Source organism: Trachypithecus francoisi, unplaced genomic scaffold (assembly GCF_009764315.1).
Source record: "Trachypithecus francoisi isolate TF-2019V2 unplaced genomic scaffold, Tfra_2.0 Lachesis_group11, whole genome shotgun sequence".
NCBI classification, from domain to species: domain Eukaryota; kingdom Metazoa; phylum Chordata; class Mammalia; order Primates; family Cercopithecidae; genus Trachypithecus; species Trachypithecus francoisi.
In genome coordinates this window covers 91,329,047-91,347,650 of record NW_022681456.1, presented here as the reverse complement: position 1 = coordinate 91,347,650, position 18,604 = coordinate 91,329,047, and the positions used below count along the sequence as shown (strand labels likewise).

Sequence of the window (18,604 nt, the reverse complement as noted above, 5' to 3'; positions counted from 1 at the left end):
CCATGACACGAGAAATACGTGACAAATGCACAAGCTTCAGTAACCGACTCGATCAACTGGAAGAAAGAGTATCAGCGATTGAGGATCAAATGAATGAAATGAAGCGAGAAGAGAAACCAAAAGAAAAAAGAAGAAAAAGAAATGAACAAAGCCTGCAAGAAGTATGGGATGATGTAGAAAGACCAAATCTACGTCTGATTGGGGTGCCTGAAAGTGAGGGGGAAAATGGAAGCAAGTTGGAAAACACTCTTCAGGATATCATCCAGGAGAACTTCCCCAACCTAGTAGGGCAGGCCAACATTCACATTCAGGAAATACAGAGAATGCCACAAAGATACACCTCGAGAAGAGCAACTCCAAGACACATAATTGCCAGATTCACCAAAGTTGAAATGAAGGAAAAAATCTTAAGGGCAGCCAGAGAGAAAGGTCGGGTTACCCACAAAGGGAAGCCCATCAGACTAACAGCAGATCTCTCGGCAGAAACTCTACAAGCCAGAAGAGAGTGGGGGCCAATATTCAATGCTCTTAAAGGAAAGAATTTTAAACCCAGAATTTCATATCCAGCCAAACTAAGTTTCATAAGTGAAGGAAAAATAAAATCCTTTACAGATAAGCAAATGCTTAGAGATTTTGTCACCACCAGCCTGCCTTACAAGAGACCCTGAAGGAAGCCCTAAACATGGAAAGGAACAACCGGTACCAGCCATTGCAAAAACATGCCAAAATGTAAAGACCATCGAGGCTAGGAAGAAACTGCATCAAATAACGAGCAAAATAACCAATTAATATCATAATAGCAGGATCAAGTTCACACATAACAATATTAACCTTAAATGTAAATGGACTAAATGGTCCAATTAAAAGACACAGACTGGCAAACTGGATAAAGAGTCAAGACCCATCAGTCTGCTGTATTCAGGAGACCCATCTCACATGCAGAGACATACATAGGCTCAAAATAAAGGGATGGAGGAAGATCTACCAAGCAAATGGAGAATAAAAAAACACAGAGGTTGCAATCCTAGTCTCTGATAAAACAGACTTTAAACCATCAAAGATCAAAAGAGACAAAGAAGGCCATTACATAATGGTAAAGGGATCAATTCAACAGGAAGAGCTAACTCTCCTAAATATATATGCACCCAATACAGGAGCACCCAGATTCATAAAGCAAGTCCTTAGAGACTTACAAAGAGACTTAGACTCCCATACAATAATAATGGGAGACTTCAACACTCCACTGTCAACATTAGACAGATCAACGAGACAGAAAGTTAACAAGGATATCCAGGAATTGAACTCATCTCTGCACCAAGCGGACCTAATAGACATCTATAGAACTCTCCACCCAAAGCAACAGAATAGACATTCTTCTCAGCACCACATCACACTTATTCCAAAATTGACCACATAATTGGAAGTAAAGCACTCCTCAGCAAATGTAAAAGAACAGAAATTATAATAAACTGTCTCTCAGACCACAGTGTAATCAAACTAGAACTCAGGACTAAGAAACTCAGTCAAAACTGCTCAACTACATGGAAACTGAATAAACTGCTCCTGAATGACTACTGGGTACATAACAAAATGAAAGCAGAAATAAAGATGTTCTTTGAAACCAATGAGAACAAAGATACAACATACCAGAATCTCTGGGACACATTTAAAGCAGTGAGTAGAGGGAAATTTATAGCACTAAATGCCCACAAGAGAAAGCAGGAAAGATCTAAAATTGACACTCTAACATCACAATTAAAAGAACTAGAGAGGCAAGAGCAAACACATTCAAAAGCTAGTAGAAGGCAAGAAATAACTAAGATCAGAGCAAAACTGAAGGAGACAGAGACACAAAAAGCTCTCCAAAAAATCAGTGAATCCAGGAGTTGGTTTTTTGAAAAGATCAACAAAATTGACAGACTGCTAGCAAGACTAATAAAGAAGAAAAGAGAGAGGAATCAAATAGACCCAATAAAAAATGATAAAGGGGATATCACCATCGACCCCACAGAAATACAAACTACCATCAGAGAATACTATAAACACCTCTACGAAAATCAACTAGAAAGTCTAGAAGAAATGGATAATTTCCGGGACACTTACACTCTCCCAAGACTAAACCAGGAAGAAGTTGAATCCCTGAATAGACCAACAGCAGGCTCTGAAATTGAGGCAACAATTAATAGTCTACCCACCAAAAAAAAGTCCAGGACCAGATGGATTCACAGCTGAATTCTACCAGAGGTACAAGGAGGAGCTGGTACCATTCCTTCTGAAACTATTCCAATCAATAGAAAAAGAGGGAATCCTCTCTCACTCATTTTATGAGGCCAACATCATCCTGATACCAAAGCCTGGCAGAGACACAACAAAAAAAGGGAATTTTAGACCAATATCCCTGATGAACATCGATGCAAAAATCCTCAATAAAATACTGGCAAACCGGATTCAGCAGCACATCAAAAAGCTTATCCACCATGATCAAGTGGGCTTCATCCCTGGGATGCAAGGCTGGTTCAACATTCGCAAATCAATAAACGTAATCCAGCATATACACAGAACCAAAGACAAGAACCACATGATTAGGCCGGGCGCGGTGGCTCAAGCCTGTAATCCCAGCACTTTGGGAGGCTGAGACGGGCGGATCACGAGGTCAGGGGATCGAGACCATCCTGGCTAACACGGTGAAACCCCGTCTCTACTAAAAAATACAAAAAACTAGCCGGGCGAGGTGGCGGGCGCCTGTAGTCCCAGCTACTCGGGAGGCTGAGGCAGGAGAATGGCGTAAACCCGGGAGGCGGAGCTTGCAGTGAGCTGAGATCCGGCCACTGCACTCCAGCCTGGGCTACAGAGCGAGACTCCGTCTCAAAAAAAAAAAAAAAAAAAAAGAACCACATGATTATTTCAATAGATGCAGAAAAGGCTTTTGACAAAATTCAACAGCCCTTCATGCTAAAAACGCTCAAGAAATTCGGTATTGATGGAACGTACCTCAAAATAATAAGAGCTATTTATGACAGACCCACAGCTAATATCATACTGAATGGGCAAAAACTGGAAAAATTCCCTTTGAAAACTGGCACAAGACAGGGATGCCCTCTCTCACCACTCCTATTCAACATAGTGTTGGAAGTTCTGGCTAGGGCAATCAGGCAAGAGAAAGAAATCAAGGGTATTCAGTTAGGAAAAGAAGAAGTCAAATTGTCCCTATTTGCAGATGACATGATTGTATTTAGAAAACCCCATCGTGTCAGCCCAAAATCTCCTTAAGCTGATAAGCAACTTCAGCAAAGTCTCAGGATACAAAATTAATGTGCAAAAATCACAAGCATTCTTATACACCAGTAACAGACAAGCAGAGAGCCAAATCAGGAATGAACTTCCATTCACAATTGCTTCAAAGAGAATCAAATACCTAGGAATCCAACTTACAAGGGATGTAAAGGACTTCTTCAAGAACTACAAACCACTGCTCAGTGAAATCAAAGAGGACACAAACAAATGGAAGAACATACCATGCTCATGGATAGGAAGAATCAATATCATGAAAATGGCCATACTGCCCAAGGTAATTTATAGATTCAATGCCATCCCCATCAAGCTACCAAAGACTTTCTTCACAGAATTGGAAAAAACGGCTTTAAAGTTCATATGGAACCAAAAAAGAGCCCGCATTGCCAAGGCAATCCTAAGTCAAAAGGACAAAGCTGGAGGCGTCACGCTACCTGACTTCAAACTATACTACAAGGCTACAGTAACCAAAACAGCATGGTACTGGTACCAAAACAGAGATCTAGACCAATGGAACAGAACAGAGTCCTCAGAAATAATACCACACATCTACAGCCATCTGATCTTTGACAAACCTGAGAGAAACAAGAAATGGGGAAAGGATTCCCTTTTAATAAATGGTGCTGGGAAAATTGGCTAGCCATAAGTAGAAAGCTGAAACTGGATCCTTTCCTTACTCCTTATACGAAGATTAATTCAAGATGGATTAGAGACTTAAATGTTAGACCTAATACCATAAAAACCCTAGAAGAAAATCTAGGTAGTACCATTCAGGACATAGGCATGGGCAAGGACTTCATGTCTAAAACACCAAAAGCAACGGCAGCAAAAGCCAAAATTGACAAATGGGATCTCATTAAACTAAAGAGCTTCTGCACAGCAAAAGAAACTACCATCAGAGTGAACAGGCAACCTACAGAATGGGAGAACATTTTTGCAATCTACTCATCTGACAAAGGGCTAATATCCAGAATCTACAAAGAACTCAAACAAATATACAAGAAAAAAACAAACAACCCCATCAAAAAGTGGGCAAAGGATATGAACAGACATTTCTCAAAAGAAGACATTCATACAGCCAACAGACACATGAAAAAATGCTCATCATCACTGGCCATCAGAGAAATGCAAATCAAAACCACAATGAGATACCATCTCACACCAGTTAGAATGGCAATCATTAAAAAATCAGGAAACAACAGGTGTTGGAGAGGATGTGGAGAAATAGGAACACTTTTACACTGTTGGTGGGATTGTAAACTAGTTCAACCCTTATGGAATACAGTATGGCAATTCCTCAAGGATCTAGAACTAGATGTATCATACGACCCAGCCATCCCACTACTGGGTATATACCCAAAGGATTATAAATTATTCTACTACAAAGACACATGCACACGTATGTTTATTGCGGCACTATTCACAATAGCAAAGACTTGGAATCAACCCAAATGTTCATCTGTGACAGACTGGATTAAGAAAATGTGGCACATATACACCATGGAATACTATGCAGCCATAAAAAAGGATGAGTTTGTGTCCTTTGTAGGGACACGGATGCAGCTGGAAACCATCATTCTTAGCAAACTATCACAAGAACAGAAAATCAAACACTGCATGTTCTCACTCATAGTTGGGAACTGAACAATGAGGAAACTTGGACTCAGGAAGGGGAACATCACACAACGGGGCCTATCATGGGGAGGGGGGAGAGGGGAGGGATTGCACTGGGGAGTTATACATGATATAAATGATGAGTTGATGGGTGCTGATGAGTTGATGGGTGCAGCACACCAACATGGCACAAGTATACATATGTAACAAACCTGCACGTTATGCACATGTACCCTAGAACTTAAAGTATAATAATAAAAAAAAACCCTCCTTAATTAGCTACTATTTTCATTCTAAGAAAATGAAATGTTAGAAATGCTAAGTAACTTGGCAAAGGTCACTGAGTAAAACATGAGTCAAATCGAGGCATTCTAATACCACAGCTCTTATTCTTACTTACAAGATCTCGGATAGACTCAATATTTAATATTTCAAGGCTTAGGAATAATATGTCTTCAAACTTTTTTGATAAATGAAAGTTCACATTTCTCTTGGTAAAGTCAAGATTATATTCTCTTACATGAGACTATCTAATACAAAATCTTGTTATGCATCATCACATGGGCCCTTCACACCGCAACGTGTAATCCTAGTGCTCTCAAATTGACTTTTTCACTCATTGCCGAAACTTTTACTCTCCTCAAGTCCAAACTTCCCTGATCTCAAAATTACCCATCTTGGCTTTTATCAAGTTTATTGTGTTCAGATGTTTACTTATACTTCTTTTACTCCCACCTTCAGATGCCACCCCACCCTTGGATCAAAAAGTGTCCCATCAATCACTCCTCCACTGGTTTCTTCTCTACCTACAGACACTTGAGTGTTATGGGTGAGTAATCCATAAACACCTGATGACTAGCCGCATGAATGGCCCCTAAATCACCTCAGCTTTTGGAGCATTCCCTCCTTGACTTTTCATCTCCAGTCTGTCACTTTTCAGTTTGCTGATATTTTATGATAAGAATTGTCCACTAAACTTCTCAAGATACAGTTCTGACACCCAGTCCAAAAAAAAAAAATCAAGTTTTTCTATACCTATAGAATTTTTTAAATTTCTTAGGCACGATCCTCATTGGTCCTCTTTGACATGGCCCTAATTCATATTTCTAATTGTATCCCACCCCTTGTTCTCACAAACCAGTTTCACAAACTGGCTTGTCATCACAAACAAGTCACACTGAACTACTTTTTTTCTGGTCTATATAGTTTTGCTCTAGGTGGTCTCCTACCTGATACCTCTTTTCTCACTCAAAATCCTATCTACCCATCAATCCTTAGACATATACCTTCTCCCCCATAAATCCTTTCATGTTTCTCCAATCAGACGCATATTTTCTGACTTCCTATGATATCCCTTTCTGGCTTCTTAGAGTTATTTGCATGTATATTTAATTTTCCCTAGACTGTGAGTCCTTTGAGGAGAGTATGCCATTCTTATTTATCTTGTTTTCCACAATTCTTAACCCAGTGCCTGGTAGATAAGGGATCTCAATAATCTTGAGTGGAAAGGTAATGCAATTCCGGCAGTGCAATGGCCATGATTCCCTTCATAATTACTTCTAAGACCTCTGGGTTTCCCTGAGTCACAGCTGCAAAATATCAAAAGCTGTCTAATAGGATCACTTTTCAGCTCAGTTAACCGACACAGAAGGATTTACTATGTGACCTAATAACTGAACTATCAAAAACTTTGCAATATTTCACTTAATTCTTACAAGTATATGTAAAACATATAATAATGTAGAAGAGTTTTAATACATAAACGGCCATATTACCACATAATGTGATAACAAAGTACCTTCCTAGGTATGTCCTACTAGTAGTTAGGACTTGGGTAAATTAGTGTATGAGGTTAAGTACAATCTAGGGGGTGAGGATTACAACCAGGAAGCAGTCAATAGTGGCTATGAAAACAAATTACATAATTCTAATACTGACTCCAATTTATAAGGTTTGAGATATATTATTAAACATATATTCCTCATAGGTATCTAAGTTTCTAAGTCACAGTCTTTCAAAAGGATATATTGCTCAGAGGCAAGGGTGATTCACTGGAGTGCCCAAAATATTATTTTTTTAGAACATATACTCATATTTGTTTTATCTAACATTCCAGGAAAATTAGCAAGATTTACTACATGGGGCTATATATCAGTCTGACAGACAACATTTATAACTCATTAGGTTTCCTGACAGAAGAAGGAGACCATCACTCTGTCATCCACTTTCAGTGTATTCACTGCAGCTCATACATGCCCACTGAGGAAGATATATGAACTCTATGATATGTATAAACTCATAATCCTCTGTAGTGAGATGAGGAGTGCCAGGAGGAACTGCAACTGCTGCTGCTGCTGGTTGGTTTGTTTTAGTTTTAAGCACACAGACTTTTGCTGGTTACATTCAAAGTCATAATGATGAATGGGCTCATAAAGATGGATTACCAATTTTTATATTACCAAATTGTTCCAAATTTGCTGAATTTTTTTCTATGAGAAAAATGTGATACCTAATATTTAGTCTTTAAGATGAAGAAAACATTTAGCAGTAGTTGAGAAAGCAACTACTTTTGGAAACGCCTTCTACTCAGGAGATAACATTTTGAAATGTTTGGAAACGTTTCTCCTGCTAGGTGATTTTGCCAAGTGCATTTTCTTTTCTTTTCTTTTTTTTTTTTTTTTTTTTTTTTTTTTTTGAGACGGAGTCTCGCTCTGTGGCCCAGGCTGGAGTGCAGTGGCCGGATCTCAGCTCACTGCAAGCTCCGCCTCCCGGGTTTAAGCGATTCTCCTGTCTCAGCCTCCCGAGTAGCTGGGACTACAGGCACACGCCACCACGCCCAGCTAATTTTTGTATTTTTAGTAGAAACAGGGTTTCACCATGTTGGCCCGGATGGTCTCAGTCTACTGACCTGGTGATCCGCCCGCCTCGGTCTCCCAAAGTGCTGGGATTACAGGCATGAGCCACTGCGCCCGGCCTCGCCTAGTGCATATTTTTAAAACTTTGAAGCAAACATTTCAGAAACAATATGCCACTTGTATATTTTTAAAATGTTGAAACAAAAATTTCTAATCTGTTTAAATGACTTCCAAATACTTCAAAGTTTCATTGAGTTTTAAAGCTTCTTGTTAAAATATTAAGCTACAGCTTCTTTTAGTAGTACTTCAAGAACTGAATGACATGGAAAACAGAAATTTGAGAAACAAATTTCAATTTTTTCCCAATAATTATTTATACTGGATTTGAAGTCAATTACTGGTATATATCAGGAGTATTCAGTGATAAACTTTGTTATTTGGAGATATTTTGTGAGGTATATTTTTCAGCTAAAGAAGTTATTGAAACCACATATTGAAATAAACCATATTTTAAAACTGCTATAGCACAGTGTTGAACCAACATTTTCAAAATTAACAAAACATTCTACTACTTTTTAAAAAATTAAATGGTTAGAATAGTTATGAGAGAAAAGTTACCATTCACAAAATAAAAATTATATTTAACATTAATTATTCAACTTACCCTTTTAAATTTATACTTGTATATCTTCTATAAGTCACATAATCATATGTTAGTTTATGCGTGCAATGTATGCCTATATAATACATATAGATAAGGGCATATGCTCAAAATTTTCTACTGAGAATGATACATATGATCAAACAATTAAAAATCAAATGACTTAAAAATGTTTATTCCTAATAAGGAATAAACATACGAACGTTAATGTCTGAGTGATGTGATAATGTAGAAATTAAAATATGATTTTCTCAAACTATTGGAAGGTAACACACAAAGGTTCTATAACAAAAATTTGGGATATCTAAATGCACTAATATTAAGAATGCTTACATATTTTCTATAAGCAGCCTCAATATATAGCACATAGATATTGTAAAACACTAAGAACAATTTCTTGAGATTCTTAAACATTCCTGAAGCATTATGCCTGAAAAATAGGAGAACTGCCGTGGAAACATGGACACTTTCACTTTCTTTAACATGGAAACATACAGAAAAAAATATGGCCTATAATCATTTCATATTGAGAGTTTTTAGGGTTGTTTTATACTGTACATTCCAACTTCACTCAACATTATAACACACACACACACACACACACACACACACAGTCTCTCCTTTTATGATCTCACCATTAATTAGAGTATCCACTTAAATTTTTCCCAGGCCATACATTTCAAATCTGCAGGGCCCAATTTTGTCTTCAAAATTATTTTCAGAACATCATATCTGGGACAAACTATACATCCATCTACATCCCCTTCTTTGGTAACATATGAAATCCATATGTGCAGAAAAAGTAAATGCTGCAATTATGCAAAATATTATTCTTTTATGGTAGGGAATTAGAACACTGCTTCTCTCTTGTCAGGTTATGATAGAATAGCCTACTAGTTTAGGCTTTGTAGAAGGAACAATTGCCGAATTATTTTATTGTTAAATACAATCTTCATTACTAATTATTGGATTATCTCACCCTAGTAAGCTCCAAATATTACGGGTCTTCAGTATGATAAATCACATGACTGTTACTGAAATGTGTTAGGAATCTCACCCTGCATTCTGACCATCTGTTTATTAATTACATGCATTACTAAACTGCAAACACCTAGTCCACAGTGCCTGGTTCATTTCTAGTGACCAATACAATGTCTAATATGTAGTAGATACTCACACTTTTGGGGAGAATCAAGGAATGTATTTTAGAAAGATACAGTAGAAAACATAATAAATGGAGAAATACTAAATACTTAATATTGTTATGGGAAGTGTATTATAAAATTTATTTTTAAAATAGATTTCTAACCTGTTTACTACGCTTATGTATCTTTTTTAAATTTAAGAAAACAATTACGATAAATGTTTTCACTGAACACTTTACAAAGTCAACATAAAGAAGTGGCAGTTTCTTGAAACTATTTGCCTACACATTACCTGGCTCCTGCTGGCCTTAGGAGCAGTAGAGGCAGTTTCTTGCTGAGTGCATCTCTCTTAAATGGGAGCTACAGGGGGAGTCATAGCCCAACACCCTTTGCTCAAACCCTCAGTGCTCTTTTCAAATGGACAAACGTCAGATTTACTGGTGTTTGCTGCTACTATATGCTCATTTCTTCTCCTTCTTCTTCTTTTTTTTTTTTTTTTTTTTGAGACAGGGTCTCGCTCTGTCACCCAGGCTGGAGTGCAGTGGCACCATCTCGGTTCACTGCAACTTCCACCTCCCAGGTTCAAGTGATTCTTCTGCCTCAGCCTCCAGAGTAGCTGGGATTACAGGCCCAGGTAATTTTTATATTTTTAGTAGAGACGGGGGTTTCACCATGTTGGTCGGGCTGGTCTCGAACTCCTGGCCTCAAGTGATCCACCCACCTCGGCCTCCCAAAGTGCTGAGATTACAGGCATGAGCTACCACGCCCAGTTTACACGATCGTTTCTGACAGTGCTTCTATTTGTTGCATTCCATTATATCATATAATAGATTTAGTACAGTATATATTTTTTTCTGCACAATGTTTCAGAAGGACTTTTTTTAAGAAGAAACACCAAGTGAATGCACCAGAATTTAGGGTTCAAGTAGCAAGCTTTCATTTAAAAAAAAAAAAAAACTTTCTCATGTTTTTATGTGAGGAGAAACAATCTTTAAGGCAAAAAGGAAAAAAATATATATTCTATTCACTACTGTTGGACAGTCATCATTCCCAAAGCACACTGGAATACACTCTATTTGTTTACCAAATATTATTTCATTCTACGTCAGGAATAAAAAATTCCAAGAAAATAAATAACTTCTAAAATGAAACTTAGTGAGAAAAAATAAGTTGATTAATATAAATTTACTTAAAGAGCATTTGCTAATTGAACTATGTTACACGTAATGTCGCTTACTATATATGAATGAGAAAAGTAAAACTTTTACTCACCCTTTAAAGACTACTTTGGTCATAAGCATATCTATTTTTAACTTATTAAATAAATTTGCTTACATTATTAATTTGTATTCATTGTTTATAATATATAAAAAGAAAATTTATAAAAACTTCACAGTATTTAAAAATTGACAGCTAACAAATAAGTCTTATACTTTTAAATCTCAGTGTTAGTTTCTAACAGGAATATTATGCAAAAAATTCAGTAGCTTATACATAAACTAAATACAATTATGAAAACATATACTATTCAACAATTAAATGTTTAATAAGAGAAATTAACAGTTTGTTATTTAAGGAAAACACCATCGAAAGACAGGAGGCATTCCTTATATTAATAATACAAGATCTGTTCAGTGACTTAGAACATTTTAAGTGCAAGAAGTAAAAATACAACATACATATGAATGACATAAAGCACAAAGCCACAATACTCATTAATAAACAGGTTAAAACACAATCATTTCACGCTGACTAATCACCAGAAATGTAGCCATTGAATTAACAAAGGTTAAATTTATTTATTCCTTTTTTTATTACAGCACAAGACTTTCTACAACATGAAGAAAATTTAAATGTATCTTAAAACTTTCTAATAATAATTTAAATAATTTTACATTTCCCATTTCCTTTGCTTTAAAATGAAAAATGTTTCTGAGATTTCATGTCACTCACTCATACACACACACATGCATACACACTCCTAATTTTCTACTTAGTCAGTAGGATCTGCTGAAGTTAAAGTTATCCATGAAAGAACATTACTCTGGTATGCTAATAAGGTATTCTGAAGTTTGTCTAATATGCACCAACACTGAAAGAGGTAAAATGTTATATTTGGTATTGACAACAAAACTTCAGATGTCCTAAACCCATTTAATATAAAAGGCTAATTTAACAAATAAATATACTTCGTATAATAAAAGAAATCCAGTCATTCTAATGATACGTAAGTACTTCATACATATAAAAAAGTAAACAACTATGTTTGTAAAAATTCTATACAAACATTTATTGTGATTTTTAAAACTTCAATATATTCAACTTAGCAAAAAAATAAAAATATTACATTTCTTCATAGTGCAAAGACTGAATTATTCAATGAACTCCTTTTGGGATATACATGTAATAAACACTAAAGAATTCTGCACATCTGCCTTACTATTTGGCAATCTGTGATTATTGTTTTCTTGGTCATTTGTTTTTGTGAGGTTGAAAAGTCATCTATATACTGGACTTTAATGAACATTCATATTTTTCACTTGTGACATAATTTACATACAAAAAATAGCATAACAGAAATATACTGGAATATAGTATTGATACATTTACATAAACATTGCATGAATATCACAGTGGATATGTAGAGAAGGTTGATAAACCTTAAAATGTAAACTATCAAAGGATCAAAAACATCTAAAACTGACCTGGAATGAATTATTTGTAATTTTAATATTCTATAAATCTAAGTAGATTTTTAGGTTAAACTTAAAAGCATTATAATGTTTATTAAATAGAACAGGAGTCAGCAAACTCTTCCCAGAAAAAGCCAGATAGTAAATATTTCAGGCTTTGTGGGTTACAGAGTTTCTATTGCAACTAATTGATGCTACTGCTGTAGTGCAAAACCAGCCATAGATAACACATAAACAAATGAGCATGACTGTGTTCCAACAGAACTTGTTTACAAAAATAGGCAACAGGCCAGATTTGGTCCATGGACCATAGTTTGCTGACCTCTAAAACAGAGAATCTGACTCAAAAACACTTAATTTTAATTGTTTCAATGCCTAGTATAAAGCATGAGACCTGAGTAAATGTTTAATGCTTGGTGAATTAAAAGCATGAATGGGTAGGGAAAATAAAATATCTGTGCTCAGAAACAAATGCCATTACAACTCAGTCTCATTAGTGGTTAGGATTCTGCTTTCCTAATTGGGAAAAAATTCCAAGAAAGTAATCCATAGCGTTCTTAAGAACTAGGCTTGCAAACTATAACCAATAAAATGAAAGAAGATGCAACAGAGACATAGTAAGCAGAAAGTGGATTTCCAATCTAACATAGCTAATAAAAAATATCTTTTTATGGTGAGTTCTTACAGTATTTCAAATCTCCCAAAGTAAACTGTAAACTCCATAAGAATAAGAAATATGTTTCAATTATCTCTGGATCACAGTGCCTAGGATATATAAGATGGTTGGTAATGACATTTATTAAATACATATGTGAGTGCTTTCCATGGTAAAATATGTTTTTCATTAGATCCACAAGATGATGGTCCTTTGAGGCAGCAATTTTACTTTAAGATCCTCCTATAAAGTTAAAATGTTCTGTTGTTTAACATCACCAGTCACACTTTGACTATAAAAATGAATTTCAGCCTGAACCAGAGCTTGACCTACTCTTCAAGTAACATGACTTGAAACTTGGGTTTGCATCTTATTATAAAGATGTTTGAGTAGGGCAAAACAAAACAAGTGCAGGCATCAAGTGTTGGTTACAAAACTGGAGTTATAACTAATTTTCAAATAAAGAATCACTTAGCTTTATAAATTTAATTACAAATAGATTATAAACTCAAATCAGTTTTTCAGTTAACGGAAATATACTTGGTCATTCACGATTTAAAAGATCAATGGTAATCAAAATGCCTATTTCAATATAATTATATATTAATTACTCCTCAAAAAAAGATATTTGAAGACCACTAAAGAATCATTCACGAACAAAGCTTATGAGTTTTGTCTATGGCTCCAATAAAAACTCAGAAAATTAAAATATTCCCAAACCACAGTAACTCCACAAAGTGGGAGAAATGCATAATCATATAAATTATTACATAAATTAAACTTTTGCATGACATATGTAAAAAACTGTAAACAAGTTACGTTATGGAAGTAAATTTCTCTACTTTTTTAAACATAATATTTTCACATTTCCAAACAAAATAGTAAGTCAGATAATGACAAAAAACAAGTTTTAAAGAATACTACTTGGCTTTTGGATCAGTTATGGATATCAACAGATGAAAGCCACACATAATTATATGCTTAAACAAGACACAGCCTTAATTTGCCATTTTTACAAGCACAACGTCAACATTATATATAAATGTAAATAATATAATATTCCTGATTAATTGACAGCAAACCAAAGATAAAATGGAGAAAAATATTTCCATTAGAACAGTGGTATGGTCCAAAGTTCACATATTAAAAAATAAATATATAAAATACCATTATATATGTTACACTACTTGAAATTAAATGGATTCCTCTTCCAAATATCAAATTTCAAAACACAAACCAAGAGGGTCAATGATCTACTCTACAAAGAAATCAGAGAAGATAAAGTGTATGCATTCCACAATTTATAAAGAGAATAAATTAAAGCAAAAGAGACAAAATAAAGCAAAACAAAACAAAAAAGAATAAGAATATTATCATACCATACACAGCATGGAATACCATGCAGCCGTAATAAGGAATGATATCATGTCCTTTGCAGGGACATGGATAGAATTGGACGCCATTATCCTCAGCAAACTAATACAGGAACAGAAAGCCAAACACTGCATGTTCTCACTTATAAGTGGGAGCTGAATGATGAGAACACATGGCCACATGATGGGGAACAACATGCTGAGGCCTGTTGGGGAAGGAGTGTGGGGGCCAGGGAGAACATCAGAAAGAATAGCTAATGGATGCTGGGCTTAATATCTAGGTGATGGGATAATCTGTGCAGCAAACCACCATGGCCCACATTTACCTATGTAACAAACTTGCACATCCTGCACATGTACCCCTGAATGTAAAATAAAAGTTGAGGAAAAGAAAAAAAATGAACTCTCCCTCACTCAGACTCAAACTTTAAAGTATGACATATTAACAAGCAAGAATACTATCATACCGATGTCCATGGTTCCTGATGCCATGAGACATCAGCAGGGCAAGCATGCATATGACACTGTATTACACTAGGTGGCTTGTTTACGATTTCACAGTTGTGATCTTCTAATATTTGGCCATTGGGAAACTGACATATTACAAGTCTTGATTTTATTCCTCCTCCACATGTTTGTGAACACTAAAAACAAGAATAGGAAAATTCAAAACTATGTGGTTTTAAAGAGAATAATGTATTGCTTCATTCAATGTTTAAACATAATCAGTAATTATGTTTACTCTAGTAATGTTACTCTAGTAATGGTAGAGTTTGTTTATAATTACTTCATAATTATCAACATTTCTCCCTAGATAAAAAAAATAAATCAAAGTTTCAATTCCACGACTTTAAAAGTTGACTAGATTTTGAGGATTAGTATCATAATATATTTCAATAAGATATCCAGGACCTATAAGAAAATGTTGGCAGGTCAAGCCAGAATAAAAATTTATTTATCTAAGTAATGAGCATTAAGTACATAATGTACAATATCCAATCAACAGGTTACTAAATAACCATGAAAGCTATTAATAATAAGGGTATGTCTAATTTTATAAACATGAAATGTTCAGTATATATAATATAAAAACAGCAAGTAATAAAATAGCTGTATAATATGAACCAATTTCTAAAACTCATGTAGAACAAAAGCCTGGCAGAAAATATACCAAATTTTGTTAAAAAGTTGTATTTATATTGGGACATATAATTTGAATTTTCAAAACGAGTGCATGCAAACTCAGAAACAGAGGTTACTTTAGTTTTGGAAAATAGTAAAAGTGTATCTTAAAAATGTGCTTGATATGTATTAGCACCTGATCTGAGTGTACTTTACAAACATGGCTTCAAACTCCCAGTGAACAGAAATTATGTGCTAAAAATCATTAAGCAAAAATATTTGATTAATTTAATTAGGTCATTCATTTTAATTTTCCAAAGCTAATAGAAATACTGGCTTCTTATTTGTTCCCATTCCACATTATGAAGGAAGTTAGTATTAAAAGTGACTTTAAAAAATTATCTTTTTATTTCCAGTGCCTACAGAGTGCAAGTGAATGAAGCAAGTGCTCAATAACTGACAACTATCTGGCTTAAAGAAAAAGATTTGCCAAATGCATAACTTAGTAATAGGATTAAACATGGTTTATATTTTATTCTAGTTTTCTATTTTTATATCAACCTAGTTGTCTAAGAAATTAAGAGAATAAATCAATTTTAGAAAGATACTAGTAGTTCAAAGACATATTGCCTAGCATATTAGATTCTGTTGAAAATTCTAGAATAAGCATTTTTAAAAACATGAATGAGTGACCTAAACCATAACAGAACATTTATTAACAGAACATGGCTTCATGCAATTAAAAAAAAATCTAGTCAACAGAATCACTTGAGGCCAGGAGTTCGAGACCAGCCTGGGCAACATGGTGAAATTCCCATCTCTATTAAAAAATTTAAAAAAAGAGCCAGGCATGGTGGCACACACCTGTAGCCTTAGCTACTTGGGAGGCTGAGGTGGGAAGAGTGCTTGAGCCCGGGAGGGGGAGGTTGCAGTGAGTCGAGATCACAACACTGCATTCCAGCCTGGGCAACAGAGTGAGACTCTGTCTCAAAAAAAAAAAAAAATCTTTTTCTACATAGTATAGTGAAATAAGATGATCGAACAGTATAGGATGCTTTTTACTTTTGGTCTTCGGAGATGTAATAATCTCACAAGTTTAGAAAATACTATGACTTACTTCTCCCCAATTTCCGTAGTTCCACTGTGGACAAGGCCCTGGACCACAGTGCTGTAACTCTGGAGGCTTGGAGGCTGCATCGCAGTAACTAGCACTTTGTCCATTTTCATCCTGGCAGACCACAGCCCTACGCTGAAGTCCTCCAGAACAACTGCTAGAGCACTGACAAGAATAAAACACAAAATATGCACAAACTGCAGATTCCACATCATTAATTTACATGGTAAAAAAAAATCAGCACCGACTCAATCAAAATCAAACTCTACATTAGAATCTCCTTCATTGGAATCACAATTTGAAGTGAGAAATCTGTCAAAACACTTGAGTTTTACTGGGAGCTTCATTAGAATTTGTTGATGAAAAGGTGGGACTTTCAAGTTTGCATTAGGAAACAATTTTCACTTATCATAAGTGTTAAGTAAAAAATTGAAGTTTTGAGGTCTCACTAGGAATGAATAAAAGACAGCATTAAATTATTTAACTTTACACTGGTGTGTTTCTTCATTTTGTATTATTAATCTCATGTACAATATGAACTATAATTATACCATGTGTAGTTTGTCACGATTTTATACTAGCTTATTGTATTGCTATCATAATAATTTTGGGGTTTAGGTTTATTCATAAACATTTATAGTCATACCCCTTAAAGGGTTTTCTTTTGTTTTTATTATAATGAATTCTACTCAGATTGTTTTACAGTACATTCCTCTGTAATCATAATAACATTTTAGTGCATAATTCAATAAGAACTCTAGCATTTGTAACGAGCATCAAAAATGCTTAATCCTTTTAATATTTAAACTATTGATCTTCAAATAAATTTAGCATTTAAAGTACTGATGGCATCATATACATACCTGTGAAAAGGATGTAATATAACAAAATTATAGAATTAATATAATTCAATAAAAATGGCTTACTGATCCCCATGGTCCAGTTCTCCACTGGTTTCCTCTGACCGATGGATGGACCACCTGATTTTCATTAACTTCAAGTTTGTGAGTTAATGGCAAATTCGTGCTTAGATAATAGCTTGGCTGCACAGCAGAACTAGGAAAGTGGCTGTGTGCAGGCGGGCAGGCTGCTAGGCTACATTCCTGTTCCATCAAAGGGCGAACTTCAGGATCACAGTAATTCTCATCAATTGGCTGATGGTAGTTCATGCATAAAACTTGTCGTGTTGTTTTTCCATGGCCACAGGAAGCTGAACACTGATCAAAAATTTAGCCAAGGGTAATATACAACATTAATTTATATTTAGTATCAAATATATTCAAATTTTTCATTTTCTTTTGTTCTCATAAGAATACTTACGGGTGACCAATCCCCTGCTTGCCACTCTCCACAAGGGGTAAAACAGTCCCATATTTCAGCAGGTTGGGGCAAGTGGGCACAATATGATTCATCTGCTATTCTATCAAGAGCATCACGACAGCTTACATAGCGGGCTTGAGTACCTCTTCCACAAGATACGGAGCACTTTTTAAGAAATCAAATTGTATCCAGGCATTACACAGTAGTACATCACCCATGTCCCTTATACATAGCTGTTACTCACATTTCTAAAACATCCAGTTTCTTGAGAAAATTTAAATTATTATAGATAGTATCACTTGACATCACTTCTGAGTCAAATAAAGATGGGGTACTGAATATTCCAATCAGTTTAGATCATAAATTTCACAAATAATGTATAATAATTCAATAATACATAAATATAATGATTTAAAATGATGCTTAGTTATTTGCTAAAATTAAGGTACTGAAAATATTTTAGGTACGAGAATCTTACAATATCAATAAAAATAATTTTGATATCTAACATTTATTACTAAGTAACAGATAGATATAATTCCATAATTAAAATATTCAGAGAACATGTGAAACTTAAAAATACATATTCTATAAGATTTTAGCAACGTATACTCCACATATATGAAAGCTTTCCATGTAGAAAAACAACACGAAAATGTTTGTAGTTTAAATAAAAACTGATAAAGCCTAATACTATATCTGCTTCTCATAACAACCTGTGACATAATTATTACTATTATTCCCATTTTGAAGATTAGAAA

At 34.9% G+C, this 18,604-nt stretch overlaps 1 protein-coding gene across 1 annotated transcript in view; it reads right to left on the bottom strand.

Annotated features, from left to right (window-relative positions):
* ADAMTS20 (ADAM metallopeptidase with thrombospondin type 1 motif 20) overlaps positions 1–18,604 on the bottom strand; it is a 217,504-nt gene that overhangs the window by 71,759 nt on the left and 127,141 nt on the right. The window contains exons 25-28 of the mRNA XM_033222369.1: positions 17,844–18,008; positions 17,450–17,740; positions 16,527–16,688; positions 14,755–14,931 (exon numbers count right to left, since the gene is read on the bottom strand). Coding sequence (XP_033078260.1) covers positions 14,755–14,931; positions 16,527–16,688; positions 17,450–17,740; positions 17,844–18,008 — 795 coding nt within the window. The remainder of the gene's footprint in view (positions 1–14,754; positions 14,932–16,526; positions 16,689–17,449; positions 17,741–17,843; positions 18,009–18,604) is intronic.